The following is a 16,314-nucleotide window of genomic DNA, read 5'->3' on the forward strand; positions in this document are numbered from 1 at the left end:
ACGGGATGGTCGTCGAGGGCTCCACCGAGTGGCGGCGATGTAGTCGACGATGTCATGTGGCCGCTTACCAAGTTGTGGGTGCGGCGCATTGACGGCGAATTCACGTAGTCCCATTTTGCGGTATGGGCACTGGCAATAGACGTGGCCCGTTTGTACGCAGTGGTAGCAAAGAGGGCAGGGGTCAGGACTGTGCCAGATGTCTGTCTTGCTTTGGTAATTGTGCTAGACAACTGGTGGGCGAGCTGGAGGCAGTTGCGGCGGACGACGGAACTGCGTCATTACGGAACCCTGGCGTGAGCGGAGAAAATTACTTTGACGGCGGGCGATGGCGGCCTAGGTCATCACTTCAGGCTAAGCCTTTGGCGATTCCAGCTGCTCTTCGGGAAGTCCCAATGACCACTGGATTTCTTCTCGCATGATGTCAGCGATCGAGGCAACCTGAGGCTGCGATCTTGGGAACATCCTCTGAAACTCCTCTTGCACGACTGCTCTGATGGTCTCGCATAGGTCATCGGTTCCCAATGGTTGAATTTCAGCTTAGTTCGTTGGAAGCGTGCGTCGGTTGAACTGCCTGTTCCTACTTTCGAGTGTTTTCTCGATGGTTGTGGCCTCGGAAGCAAATTCAGAAACTGTCTTGGTCAGGTTGTGTATCAATCCGGCACAGAGCTTGCTGACACCTTTCATCAAGAAGAGAACTTCTTTCTCTTCTGGCATGTTGGGGTTGGTGTGTCTAAACAGGCGAGTTATCTCCTCCGTGAAAATCACGATGCTCTCGTTAGGAACTTGCGCTCGGGCTTCTAGGAGAGCTTTGGCCTTTTCCTTGCGCACAACAAAGGTCTGCAAGAAGCCATTGCGGAACAGATCCCATGTTGTCAGGGTCGACTCTCGGTTCTCAAACCACTTTTTGGCGGCGTCTTCTAAGGCAAAGTGTACATGCCGCAGCTTGTTGTCAGAGTTCCAGGTGTTGAACGTGGCGATTCTTTCGTAAGTCTCCAGCCAGGATTCTGGGTCTTCAGTCAATGATCCATAAAAGGTTGGTGGATCCTGAGGTTGTTGCAGCAGAAGGGGGGATGCTGGGGCAGCCATTGGGGTTGTCTTGGCCGCAATATTTTTGGTCGTCTCAGGTAGAAGTCCATGCTCAGGAGGCAGCTGTTGCAGTCTGCAGCTGGCTCGATGGTTCGGGACGATGTTGGTGTTGTCCTTGCGGTCCGGGCTTGGATCACAGCTTGTCGGGGGCATCCGGTACATTAACGAACTAGTACCTCCACCAAATGTCACGTGGTAGTGACAGTGAAGAAAGCAACAAAACTGTGAATGGCGAAACTAGTGTTTTATTGGGCGAACCTGTGCCCTCAAAAACAGGCTACACTCAAAGCACGATAGCAGCGAACACAGTCAATGATCGTTGAAAATCTGATTTGCCGGCCAAGTGCGTCGGCTTTTATAAACCAGTCATCGAAGGTTCCAGAGTAATCGGTGGTACCCGTGTATCTTCCAGAAAGCTCTACGCAATTCGCATTACACACGCAATCAGATTACACAAGCTTCGGTGACAACAGAACCATCGATAACATTCGAGAAACTTCTGATACATGCGGATGCATGCCGTGCTGAGCGATAACATTTCTTAGACGGTGAAAAGCGCTCACCCGTAGAAGATAAACAAGTCCACGCATCAATATGGTCAAATCTTGTGTAAGGAGACAACTTTTCGAGATGTTTGGTTGTAAAATGTTCACCACTATTTTGAACACGGGACAGTGATTTTAGCTTAATAAAACTGAATTTCAGAAACACTCTTTTATAAAGGGGCACAATCTAAACAATGTTCAAAAGTTTCATCCATAACTTAGTTTTCAAGGTTTGAAGCTATGAAGATCAAGAACTGCATTAAGCCCCGTTAGAACAAGGTTTCTTGAGGTCCCGCTGATGTGCTTTTGTGTTGAGATGCATTGGTACGAAGTGAAGGGTCTTAAGACTTTACTTAATAGGAAGGTCAAACCACTAAACCCCCTCTAGTTCACATAGACACTTACCGTGATGTTTACTGTAGTGGCATACAGTGCTGAGAAAGTATCACCTCCATGCTACACAAGCTCCTTCGGTCTTAATATCTTATTACAAGATGGTAATGTGTCACAGGAGAGCCAGCTGGTGACTATTGTTTACCAGTACCATGGGCTTGCTCTGAGCATGTCATCTTGGTGGTACCAAACATGAAAGGGCAAGCAGGTGGTTAGGAACAAAGAAGGCAAAAGGGTATGGAAACAGGAGATATGGTAGGACAGTGTTCAATGAAAAAGGTGAGTGGTAAGGGACCCTTTCACTCACTCTTGCCAACACCAATGCACATTTTTCAGCCCTTGGTGTTGCGAAACGTTGCTTACATCAAAAGAAAATTGAATGCCATGGCTACAAATGCACACAAAAGTGTCATCAAGGCCACTGAAACAGGCACTACTTACACCTGGACACCTGGGAGAAACTCACTAGATGCTACATAGAATTATCTCTGAGCTAGAAGAAGTGATCTTACCAGCAGAGCACACCAATTGGCTTCAAGGTCTTTAATGCACTCAAGTGCAAACCTGGACACTACATAGCATCCATTTGTTGTCTTGGAGTTCATACTTAGTGAACTGATTGTTAAACTCTAACAGCATTCAAAACATGAGTGCAGTTTGTTTGAAAAATACCTGTGATTGCAATCAACTCAAGGAAATCAGATCCAGTTTATCTTTCATTGACAAGAAGTATAACACTTTTCAGGCCAAACGAAAGAAAGTTGTTGAAGAAAACATAGATTTTCAGGCCAAACGAAAGAAAGTTCTTGAAGAAAACATAGATCTTAAGAAACGATATGTTAAATGAAGGGTGTTTGATGCTCTGCGAACTAATGCTAACATTGAAGTAAAAGGAATACCAGTGGAAGCTGGTGAAAAGTTGACTGAGATAATGTCAAAGATTGGTAATGCAATCGGTGAAGACATTACCACGGCAGACATTGAAATATGCCATAGGGTCGCCGTCCCTGGCAACCCGTCACCAAAGAACATAATAGTTCAGTTGGTTCACCGGCAAAAGTGGCATGCACAATGAACGACGAGAAGAGAAAGACAACACGAACGCCGTGAAATGGTTTTTCAGAAAGACAACACGAACACGGCGATGGTTTTTCGTAACCGCGCATTTTCTAGACTAGCAGCCATCCGGTACGACGTACCACAGGGAAGCATTTTAGGGCCTCTACTGTTCCTTCTATACATTAATGATATATTTTTGCCCCTCTTGCAGTAAATATCATAGTGTATGCCAATGACTTAACTATGCTAAATTCAGGTAAAACAGAATGAGAAGTATTTAATAAAGGCAATAATTTTCTGGAATATTTGCGGCAATGGGCACTCTTACTGCTTAAAGCTTAATACAAATAAAACTAAAGGCATCCTGTTTAGACCGAAAGACAGAATATATCACTGTAGTTTTGATCTTATTTTAGGGAATAGTAAAATTGAGATCATACCAGCCGTAAAAGCCTAAGTGTGGTTTTTACTGAATCGCTTAGTTTCAGGGTGTCTACCAACCGGAAAAACCGGGAATTCTCAGGGAATTTGAATAGTGTGGAAATACTCAGGGAAAATTAGCTGTAACTTTATTGAAAGGGAACAAAAGTCGTGTTAATGCTGGCTCCAGTAACAGAGGAATTGCATCGAATCGTCATTGACGCCATGTCATCGGCACGAGGTATTGCCAGAGTAGTTAACGACCGATTTTCCAGACGCCTGATTTTTCGAACATGCCCGATAATTCGCACTGCTTTGCGGCACCACTACGTACTCCATATAGTCAATGTATATTGCCCTGATGGCAGGTCTGAAATGGCATTAATCAAAGCCACCACCGCCGCCATTTTGATTATCTCGCCGCCTCGAACCGGCACTCTCGCACACAGATCCGCTGGCAGCCGTAGCCACTACCGCGGCAACGTTAGGCCTAGCTGCTTCTACGTTTGCTATTAAGCTTCTTGCCGTGCTGTGCTGTGCTTTTCATTGAAAGAATTCGCCGCTGTCAGCAATGGCACCAATTCCGCCTTTGTAATCCTTGCGATTGACTTCAAAGCCCGCAGAACACAACGCGTTGCATAATGCCAGTCTCCGAAAGTTAGCTTTGCCTTAGTACAGCAGCCAGGGTGTCTACCAACCAGGAAAAATGGGAAAACTGGGAATTCTCAGGGATTTTGACTAGTCTGGAAAAACTCAGGGAAAAGTCAAGGAATTTGTGCCTCTATCAGGGAAAATTAGCTGTAATTTTATTGAAAGGGTTGAAAGTCGCGGTGATGCTGGCTTGAGTAACAGACAAGAATCGTAATGAATCGTCTTTGACGCCCTGTCATCGGCTAGAGGAGTTTCCAGTGTACAGTCAGTGACCGACTTTCCGGATGCCCAATAATTTGGACGGCTTCACGGCACCACCATGTACCCCATACAGTTAATGTATTAGAACGTCTGAAATTTTGGACGCAAGAACCCTTTGCCGTCTGATTTTCCTGACTTTTTGCCATGACCGCGAGTCCAAAACAGCATTAATCAAAGCCACCACTGCTGCCGTTTTGATTACCTCGCCACCTCGAACCGGCGCTCTCGCACGCATATCTGCTGGCAGCCGTAGCCACCACTGCGGCAACGCCACACCTAGCTGCTTCGACGTTCGCTATTAAGCTTCTTGCTGTTGGGTGCCATGTTTTTCAGTGAAATAATTCGCTGCTGTCAGCTATGGCACTGACTCCGCCTTTGTGGCCCTCGTGATTGGCTTAGAAGCTTGGAAAGCACGGTGCGTGGCTAATGCTGGTTTCTGAAAGTCAGCTTCGCCTCTTTACAGAAATATTACTTGGTGAAGCATACGAAAAGGTATTGCAGTGAAGCATAACAAGTGAGGGAACGGGCTATTGCCACGGGACACAGTATGTATTCCTTAATTATACACTCGTGCACCCGGTATCTCCTGTCACAGAACGAGCACCTACATGCCTAATACATGTACCGACAGGCCTTCAGAGCGTTTTTGAATGCGCCTGTGGTGGTTTGAGCCTTTGAGGGCAGTAAAGGACATGCATTTATTTTTCCCAACTGGGCAATATTTCGGACGTTTTTGTGGTCCTTAGGGAGTTCGAAAAATCGGACGCGGACTGTGCAACTGACCAAGAAGATGCTTCAAATGGTCTGTGAGGTGAACGAGTGGCGGAAGGAGGACAATAACAGAAAGGACCTACGCATTGAGGAATGTACGGGAAAGGAAGCGTGCTGCCGCCGTTTTGAAGGAGCTTTAACTCAAGAAACAAAGTGTTGGCTGACGCCGAGATGCAGGTGTCCCTCATCCAAACCAAAATCAACTCTTTAAAGCAGTGAAACGCAACACTGAGGCGTCATGCGTGGGCTGAGAGTATTCAGGCCAGTTGAGGTTCACTTACGAGCTCTTGAAAGAGAATCTCAATTGTGACAAAGTTCGGGCCTCATACCAATGAGCTTGTTATCAGTTGATAGAAATAGCTCATATTCAAAAATATTTACTTATGTATGCATGTCCTTTTCATTCGTATTTGAAAATGTGCCACTCAATTTGGAATGAGTTTTACCATTTTTTTCGCTGTGCCCTCTGTTTTCTCTTTAAATAAAATAGCTATTACTCATTACTATTCAAACTGGATTAAGTCATTTTTGTGTTTCAACATGCTTACTAAAGAGTGACAGCATTGAGCAACATGGTGTCAGCCTGTCTTGACATAAAACAAAGTTCTGGCTCATTCAGGGAATTTTGCAAAGGTGCTCAGGGAAAACCACGAAAACTCGGGGAATTTGGAAATGTCAACTTGGTAGACACCCTGAGTTGGGATGCGCATGTAGATAGTGTAAGGTTAAGAATAAACAGAATAAATGGTTTAGTAACTCTCCATAGACACGTACTTCCTAAACAGGCAAAGATTTTGATGTATAATGCTTATGTACTACCAATTATTTCGTACTCTTTTACTATATAAGGCAAAATGAAAAAGTAAAATGAACAAAAAATTATTGTTGCTCAAAAGCTAGCAATATGTCTAATCGCGAATGTACCATGGTACAGACAAACTAACCCTTACTTCAATGCTTTTCATGTCCCCAATGTCACCAAGCTGTATCCCCACAAATTGTGCATATACAAAACAGTAGTTCTCAAAAATAATGACAGACTCTTGTCCTTGTTCAAATTAAACCGTTCCATACCAGCTTACGATACCTGACAGTTTGTCCAATGTGTCCAATGGTGTCAACCTTTTTGTTGCACTACATATTGCCAACAGTCTCCATCTTATATTTTACCTAGGTACCTTAACATTCTTAATGCAAATAACATTTCTGTTGAACAAATCCCAAAGGACAAGATGATTAACCACCTTCACATGTTTGAAAATGTTTAGTAATTATTTATCTGACCTGTTTCTAGCTGATCAGTGTTATAACTATCACTTCCTTATTTATCTATACAAATGCTTGTATTAATGGCCTACTGATACTAGTATGTTTCAGTAGGAGTGTCTAGGTGTTGTAAATACGAAAAGAAAGCGGGTTAACCGAGAGGCCTGATTTTTATTATTCATTTCATAAGAAGCCAACAAACACTGACACCAAGGACGACATCGGGGAAATTACTTTTGCTTAATAAATGAAGTAAAGAAACAATACATTAATGGAAATAAAAATGGATGAAAAAACAACTTGCCAGAGGTGGGGAACGATCCCACAACCTTCACATTTCGAGTGCGATGCTCTACCAATTGAGCTACGGCGGCGCCGTTTCCCGATCCACTTTCTTGGGTATTTATGTTTTCCTAGTAGAACCCTGGGAGTGTTAGCCAGCGCCATCACTCACAGACCTTGGCGGCGGATGTGGAATATCCTTTCTGCTGCAGGCGTCACGAGAATGTGATCTTTTTGGGTGAAGGCAAATGGTCAATAAAACCACACATGCTACCTGAAGGCATCAATGTTGCCGGACTTGAGACCCTCGTTATGTAATAACGAGAAGAAAGGGGGGTTAGCCGAGGGGCCCAATTTTTGTTAGTCATATCATAAGAAGCCAACAAACACTCACACGAAGGACAACATAGGGGAAATTACTTGTCCTTGATAAATGAAATAAAGAAATGATAAATTAATGGAAATTAAAGTGGATGAAAAAAACAACTTGCCGCAGGTTGGGAACGATCCCACAACCTCCGCATGACCGGTTGCCTTCACCCAAAAAGATCACATTTCCACTAATTTATTGTTTCTTTACTTCATTTATTAAGCACAAGTAATTTCCCCTATGTTGTTCTTGGTGTCAGTGTTTGTTGGCTTCTTATGATGTGACATAAGTGCGTTACATAGTATTTACCTTGCTTGTTTTCTTTTTTCTTTCTTTTTTCTGTTTTTTTTTTTCGATGAAAGTAAGTTGGTTTCTATGACTTCTAAATCATTGTCTAAAACAATTGTTGGAGTTTCTGTTCTCCATATTGTATGTACAATCTATCTGTCTGAATAATGTGTGACCTACAGGTGCAGGACATTTCTCAAGCTGCAGAAAGCAGCTTTTTTCTCGATGTCCGCTCTTTGTGATGTTCAAACTGTACCACAAAGAGAAATAAACTTGTATTGTATCATCTGCCTGTGCAGCACAGATCCAATGAAAGCCATTTCCATGTATTGAACATGGCAGTGTGTTCCTCCCAATCTACCTTTGGCAATATGGCTGTTCTACATGTGCTGTTGACGTGGTATTTATAAAACAATCCCATGCTGCTGTCTGGGCTTTTCTGGTGCCTTCTTCACACACTGTAACACCGGCGGGCTCACAAGCATGATGTCGCCAAAGTAAAAGCTGCTGATCAGTCATCAAGGGACGATATGGCAGTTATAACAAGATCAGGCTTCATGTATTTCGCTAGAATAGCAGCTTGGGCTTGTTGGTTTTCCATCCTGCTAGTAACAGCGCAAAATATAGACAAGGGACGAGAGAAGAAGACACCACAAGCGCTTGTGGTGTCTTCTTCTCTCGTCCCTTGTCTATATTTTGCGCTGTTACTAGCAGGCAGGCTTCATGTTCTTATAAGGTAGGGGGCTTGCCCATTATGTGCCGCTAATACTTCTGTGAAGCTTCCATTTGGTCTGTGTCTCACAGAGGGGTATTGAGAGGCAGAGGATCGAGGACTTCTCTTTCTGGCTTTCTTTTATTGTTGGCAGTCGCTGCACATAGTCTTCACTGAACTACATGGAGTTAGTACATAGTGAGGAGGAGAGAGTGACCATGGGAGGGTAGCAAAGGCAAGCAAGAAAGCGCAGCGAATTTTGCTTAGCAGATGCATTTGAATGCCTTCCAAGTTCACTGGGCCAGTTTGCCAAACTAGTGCACACACATTTCTATAGAAGAAAGGCACTGAAAGAGGTCATTCAGAACATCAACACTGTCTCCATGTTTGCTCACTGCCTGCAAGTACAGTCGACTTTCATTAATTCGACCCTGACGGGACCAACGAAATTGATTGAATGATCCGGTGGATTGAATTAAACAAGATGCAAAAGAATGTCGAAACACGCCCTCAAATAACATGAGTGCCTGCTTTTTATGTGCCCAAAGTAGAAAAATAACATACAGATAACATTAAGCCTCCTAAAACAAGTATAAATCTAACGTGCACTCAATTTTTTTTAGCAAGAAAAATCAGCAAGGGCCTGTTATGTGTTGCACAGTGGCGGCCGGTTTCCTGAAGTCAGCTTTGCCACAGCATAGCTGTGTAATGTGGAAAGCATACAAATGCAACAAAGGCAGTTCTTGGCCCAATTTTATCAGAGAAAGAAAAAAAGCATCTGTTAGAATCAGGTAAATACCATGATCATACATTGTGAGCTACCATTATTGCTTGCAAATCATCCTAGGACAGGCCAAAAATGAGTGTTTTTGACGTGAGGTTACGTAGTCACTGTCCCCTAAGCTCTGCCGAGATACTTGCTTCCAGTAATGGGGTCACTATTGGGGTCAACATAGGGGTCAAGCACTTGCATGTTGGCTGGTCAAGATTGAATTATCTGGCGAAGGCCAATTTTAGAATCGAAATAACAAAAGTTTGGGCCCTTAAAAATTCATGGGCACTGGCTGGGACCTTCCATGGGGATCGAATTAACTGAAAAATGGAATTAACAGGAGTTGAATTAAAGGAAGTCTACTACAGAAGAGACTTGCAGACTTGAGGACCAAGAAAGCAGTGGTTATGTTCAGTTATATCGGAACATCTACCTGGTTTGAATTATACCGTATACACCCGCCGTGGTTGCTCAGTGGCTATGGTGTTGGGCTGCTGAGCACGAGGTCGCGGGATCGAATCCCGGCCACAGCAGCCGCATATCGATGGGGGCGAAATGCGAAAACACCCGTGTACTTAGATTTAGGTGCATGTTAAAGAACCCCAGGTGGTCGAAGTTTCCCGAGTCCTCCACTACGGCGTGCCTCATAATCAGAAAGTGGTTATGGCACGTAAAACCCCATGATTTTTTTATACCGTATAGGCTCCTGTAAGGGCCGCATTTTTTTTTTTTTTTCGATTTTGACAAAGTGTGGCTCTTACACGGGAGCGAGCCATTTGAATTATTTTTTGCAGTAACGAGTTCCAGGAATTTGCACGCTTTTCCATGGAACGCCTTCCTCAATCGTTCATTGCGGCGAGCTCCTCTTTCTACTTCAGCCACCAGTGTTTGCACTTGTCATCGACACCAAAGTTACAGTCCACTGCTTGCTTGCTGTGCTCCCCGGCTTATCCAGCAACCTTTCAGTTTAAACACAGCATCTTACACCATCAACTGCTTCCTCTCCATTGCGTACTCCCGGTAGCTGACTGCTGAGCCAAAGGAGCTCGCTGCAAAAACTAACTGCACAAAGATAGGATGGCGCCTACAATTAGCGCACTGTCATAGAAGATGACGGAGGAACCAGTTGTGGCCATGCCCCAGATGTCAGACCTCAAAATGCAGCTCTCGCCATCTAGTAGTGGCACATGAAAGTAGGCTGTGCACAATAATTTGCTGGTGCATGTGCAGCATTAGCACGTGCATCAGTACGTGCAACACAATTGCTTCTCAATTGGATTTTTTTTTTTCTCTCCAAATTTTGGACCACCAAGTTGGGGGTGTGGCCCATGCATGGGTGTGATCCTCACTGGAGATTATACAGTACATCAAAGTAGACTATGTACACACGTTGTTAGCTATTGTGTTTAAAAACATCACACATTGCACCAGCAACCTGTGCTGCAAAGCAGGAACGTGAGGCTTGGAACAGGCTTTTGTCCTGCAGTATGCTTGATTAGGCTATAAGGCTATGCTTCCCAATCTTCACACCACATGAGAAGTTCTGCTGTGTGGTGATGCATCACGCATCATCCTTTGAAGGCATTTTTACCTGTTGTATCACCCCGGTGTGTCAAGTTACAGCATTGTCTCCAGTGCAGCAAGGGCACAAGTAGATAGTAATAGAGCATTTGCTGCCGGAGCCTTTTGGAGAATTTAGCTATGAAGTCACTTTATGCAAAACATAGGTGTTAAGGTTATTACATGAACTTTGTTTTGATAAGAGTCATGGAGGCCTTGCAATCTCTCTCATGGTTGCTTGTGCAGTATGCAAGGTTGCTCAAGACATTAGCATAACACCTAGCTATACTAGTAGTTTGTTTATAATTTCATGAGTGATGTTCATAGCATGTTGTGCACTGTGTACAGGGCCCCCAGTGCAGCCACTGTGAACCTTTCTACGTGGGTAACCCTGCCAAGGGAGGCCGCTGTGTGCCATGCCTTGAGTACTGCAACCAACATACAAATATCTGTGTTGAGGCAGGGCAATTAGACTTCAATGAATCTGCCGGCAACCTTTCACCTGCTGAATTCCTGGAGGTAAGTTTTCTGTGGTGTTAGTTTCCTGGCTATATCATGAGGCACAAGCACTTGCATGTGGAATTCTCTTTGGAAAGTCTAAGGTCGAGCTTTCTCATTGTTGAATAGGCTCTGATAGAAGCACTTTGTGAGTTTGCAAAATTGTACCATGGAGTGAACAATGATATGTTGTGCCATATGGTATATTTCTCATGTGGTTGCTACACCAAGCTTGCATGTTCAAAAGTACAGGAACATAAGCCACCAATTTATTTCAAAAGCTTATCATTTCATGTCTAAAACTAGAATTCTGAGCATTAGTTATTGAAATGATGAAACAAGCATTTTTTTCCATTTGGACATTTTTGCCAAGCCCTTTAGGGTGCCCATTAGGGTGCCCACGTTTAACATCTGTATGCCGGAGCACTCAGTCATGGTGCAAGTGTATGATAGTCTCAGAAGTAATCTTTTTGAAGATCACTAAAAGGAGCTAACTTCTGGTCTACCCAACGCTTTGACCTCGTAAGCATCTCAAACATCTTGAGTTGCAGCAGCACTCTCAAAGCAAAAGTCAAGCTAAATTTACAGTTTAACATTGCAAAACAATAAATGTATCATTTTCACCTAATTGCATGCAAGGCTTCAGAAAGTTTTTTAAAAATGCAAAAGCACTAATTTTTTGTCACCACTTTGAATTCCAGAGCTTGGTCTCTTAGATGTAAACCAGTTGACAAACATTTTTGGAATGTAGAAACTGCAGAAAAGTTTAAATGCACTGCAGCCTGAGCATACAGCCTACACTTTAGTGGTGCATTCTGCATTGCAGGGTCAAGGCATCTGCTGATCCTAGGCTGTAGCTTAGGTCGTCAAGTGCTGCTTGAGTTCACTCATCCCCTTCCAGAGTGCCCTGATACCTGTACCACACGGGCGAGGTTAATGCCATTAAAAGTTTAAGACCTTAAGTTTCTTAATACCATTATATCTTGATCGCTACTACATGCGCATACTTAATGACATTAAGTGTTGCGATGGTGATAGCTGCAGTGAAACGGTTAAGTTTGCTTGCCAATCGAAATACAATAAAAAACAGTTATCTAGGGAGCAGATGTTTAAGAAATGGCATGAGAAACATTAATCGGCATATTGTATGTAGTTTACTTAAGGAATGTCATTGCTGCACCCAGCCGTAAACTGTTTGAAGCCAAAGCTAGCTCGACGGCCAATCCATAGCGTAGCATTGAAATTGGAACAATAGCGCTCACAGCTTCAAAGCTCTCAAGCAGTGATTCTGAAGAATTTGACCGTGTGCTCCAGTTTGTTTTGGCCTATGTGCTTCAAGTCAAGCATCGTCAAGAAATTTGAAGGCTTCAGTATGAGGCCAACAAGGCAAGGAGCCGCCGCCGCTGTGCAATCGAACAGCTTCTCCTGGCTAACGTGCTCACAATTAGTGCTCTAGCCGTGAGTAGCAGCAAGATCGCCTGCTGATCTCTACGAAAATACATAGCTCCTTTTAAAAAAGTGAAGAATATATTAGTTGTTTTTATCTACAAGTTTGCTTAATATCGTGAGAATATGGTCACTACGGCCGTGGCGGGGACATTGTAAATGAGGGTACGCATTCGACGGCCAAGTGAGTTGTAATAATTGTAAGAACACACTACGCCCCGAGAAAGAGCAATTTTTTTAAGGAAGTGAAGAATATAATAATTGTTCTTCACTAATAATCCGTTTAGTCTCGTCGGAATGTGGAGACATTGGGATCAAGAGTATGCATTTGATGACAATGTGAAGTATGAGCATACACTACGTCGCGAATGGCATTAAGCTTTAATGCCAGGTCAAACATAAACACATGGTGTACAGTAGGTGTGAAGCCAGTTTGCATTGATATGGTATGAAAGTAGGCACACACATGAACTTATGCACTGTGTACTAACAGAGTGCCTGAGGGGGCTCACAATGGCGCAGCACTTTGCAAATGAAGTTAAATGCTAGTAGATTAAGGTCACTGAGAGCATGAACCCATAGAATAAAACAAAAACCACTGTGCAAGCTTAGATTTTTAAGGCACTAAATATAGTAATTGTGGCTGCCACCATTCGAGTCCAAGTTAACAGTTCGTATTAAAGTCACATTTAAAAAGAATGATAATCATAGCATGCTGCAAAAGAGTGCGTGCAGCTTGAACAGAACAAATGTACAAAAGGAAAGAAGGTGAGTTGAGAAAAAAAAAAAAAACACAGTGACAGTGGTTGCCAGGGGCTTAGCCAGGGGGGGGGGCATTTTATGGAACTTTAGCCCCCCCCCCGAAATTTCTTTGTGCTGTCATGCACCGCCGACCAAAACAACCCCCAGTGCCGGAAATCATTTTGGATTTTGTGTACAATGTCTTTTTCGCATTCCTAAAAGACATTTTGGCACGAACATTGCGAATTTGGGCTGAATTTCGTGGCAACGCCCATGCACCTGGAGTCGCATAACGCAAGGAGCCCCATCTGAGCACAGTTTCAAGGGTATTTTGATGGCGAGCGGGCTCGTCACGGCATCTTTGGTGGCCACGGAATCTACTGAGTGCATGGATTTCAATTCTGGAACTTTATGGATATAAAGTTCTCATAAACATTTGATGCGAGAGGTTGTGGGGTCTCTCACACCCGTGCTCTTGGGACAAAGGAACGACAGTACAGTAGTGCAAACAATCACAAGGGCATTTATTGCACCTTTCATAGATGCCTGCTTTTCAATGCCTGCTAGCCGAGTTGCTACCCACAAAACATGCCGATGGGTGCGCGACACATCTAGAAGTCCGACTTACCGCGACCGCATAGCGAGCGAATATGTTTGCCCCATGCTGGATCCCAACGCCTGGTCGTTCGCGTGTACGGTCACGCCAACGGTGGCGCATTCCAAGGCGGCCAGCGAGACGGTCTACCAGAAGCATGGGTCGCCGCGCGCGCGGGATGTCCACGCTGTTCGCCGACCCGCCGGGAAAGCCCCAAGCGCCTTGTCCCTCGGCGCCCAAGTGACCCCCCCGCGGGCATCACGCAGGCCACGCGGCGAAGCCGGATTACAGGAGACGTGCTATGTGGGAAAAACATCAGGGGACGCGCGAGAGTCGCGCATCCCCACAAGGTGCATTAACATTTCCAAAGTCATGCTTTAGATATTCAGTTCCAGAACTTTGTGAGTTTAATGTTGTTATAAACATTTGACGCCAAAGGTGCATTGACTTCTCTAAAGTTGTACATTGGACCATACAACGAGACAACCAAAACAACACACTATCAGACAAGTTGACAAAGCACGCAGCTAGGTCCGTTGAGACGAAGTGTTGTGGTAGTTCATTTGTGCTGTCATGTCACAGAAAAGAATATCAACATTTTTTTTCATCTGCGCCAAAGCATCCACGTCAAGACAGTAAAGCCAGCAAAAGTAACGACATTCTTATTTATTTTTTCTACTTTGACTTTTATTCGCGAGTACACATTGAGCCTCTTCAGTTTTCTTGTTTTGGCTACCCATGGGCTTCCAGAGCCAACCAGAATGCATGCGTTTTTCGCGTGTTGCCCCAACCACCGCGCGGCACACTTCGGTGGGCGTTCGTTTTTCTCTGGCTGAGTGGATTTTGGCCTGGCAGAGTTTTGGATGCTTTCTGGCTAGCAGATGAGAAAAAGAAACTGGTCACTCACTGCCATCACTGTGGGGACTCGACGGATTGCAACGCGTTCGCTTGAGGACATCACCTTCCTTTCAATCTTATCGCAACCTCTCCGGAAAGTCTTCTGTCTCGCCGGTGTAGGATGCCGAGCAGTATGCGTATGGTTCTCAGTGGACCAAGCGTCTCGCATTTTCTTCGATATTCCTTTGGTAGCCACATTAGGTGCCCAAAGTGGGCATTCGATTGTGAGCAACATGCTTTTCTTTGCATGTTGTCATTTTGGTGCCCACGCCCCACAAAAGGAAAAAAGAAAAACATTGTTGTGGCATAGCGAATAGTCGCATGGTGAAACTTCGATTTTGTTACTTGTTCTTTTGCGGAAAGTAATGGGCCACATGGGGGTTTCTTCAGTTGTCAAATACTGTTATTATGTTATTGCGGTAGCACTTACACAGACACAGCAGGCGCATTCCTGCCATCGCTGTAATGTTGCATATAAAAAAGCCCAAGGGTGATAACATCGTCACCGCACATCGCATGCTGTAAGTGCGAGTGAAAGTATGGGGCTAGGGAGGAAGGGGGTAGGCGACGATGGTGGCTCAGTCTTGTGTACGCAAGGGAGAAAAGCCGGGAGGAAGCTCACTGCCTTTCGTCACGCACAACGCATTGGGGGGGGGGGGGGGGGAATGGAGGTAGGTGGGCAGGCCTTATGATTCTATGATCTATGAATCTGTGATTGCGCAAGATGTTTATTTGCCTTATTTGATGCATTATGTACAGTGTCTTTTGCTTAGATACTACAGAGGTTTATTGAAGACTGATACGTATATTTAAATATTTTCTTGCGAGGTTTTGTGTATACAGTCAAACCCACTTATAACGATACCAGTTTTAACAATATATTGGTTATAACAATGAGATGCTACTGCGCCATCAACTTTTGTATGTTTTTCATGGTGAAATAACCCGCTTACTGCAATGCCCCGATGCCGCATTATTGGTTATAATGCTGAAGTCTGGCTTCTGGGTGTCCGAACCGAAAGGTAGTGAAATGTGAAATCCTTGAAAAGAAAAAAGAAAACGAGAAATTCGAGCCGCTGCACGATGGACCGCTACTCCAACAGCCACCGCGCGCTCATTTTTCAGCCATCTCCGCGCGGCTCTCTCCCGTCGCCCTTCCGCCCCTCCAAACACGAATGGACTGCGCCAACTGCACCGCTTGCAGATTGCTCGTATGTTGCTCATTGGTTCCTCGTTCAGCACAGTTCTGCAAATAGCTTAATCGCTTGCATTCTTCTTTGTTGGTTTTGTCAAAATTGTTGCTGGCCTCGCTGTTTCTCAACCTCGCTTGACTCGCCGCCGAAACTGAAGATGGCTGATCCGCACGCTGATCATCGGCAATGCACAACATTGCTGGTGAAAAGAAAGCACACGGCTATAGACTTGGGAACTTAATGCTTCTAACCAATGATGCGATCGTTACAAAGGTGCTTGCATCAGATAGTGACGGCGACGACGGCAGCGATGACGTGGTAGGGCAGGCTGCCTCAACATTGTCCTCATAGGAGGCCCTGCAGATGATTCACTCTCTCCAGGGATTCGTTTTCACGAGAAACCTTCTGCTGCACTACGTCGAGCACCTGGATGCGTTGGAGAAGGATGTCGGCAAGCTTCGCAAAAAGCATGAAAGGCTGATGGACATAGGCTATTCTCGTGCAAGCC

General features: G+C 44.6%; 1 protein-coding gene across 1 annotated transcript in view; it reads left to right on the forward strand.

Moving 5' to 3' along the window:
* Megf8 (multiple EGF like domains 8) overlaps window positions 1-16,314 on the forward strand; it is a 209,229-nt gene that overhangs the window by 170,519 nt on the left and 22,396 nt on the right. Inside the window, exon 30 of the mRNA XM_075688154.1 lies at window positions 10,785-10,955. Coding sequence (XP_075544269.1) covers window positions 10,785-10,955 — 171 coding nt within the window. The remainder of the gene's footprint in view (window positions 1-10,784; window positions 10,956-16,314) is intronic.

Source organism: Dermacentor variabilis, chromosome 1 (genome assembly GCF_050947875.1).
Source record: "Dermacentor variabilis isolate Ectoservices chromosome 1, ASM5094787v1, whole genome shotgun sequence".
Classification (NCBI taxonomy): Eukaryota; Metazoa; Arthropoda; class Arachnida; order Ixodida; family Ixodidae; genus Dermacentor; species Dermacentor variabilis.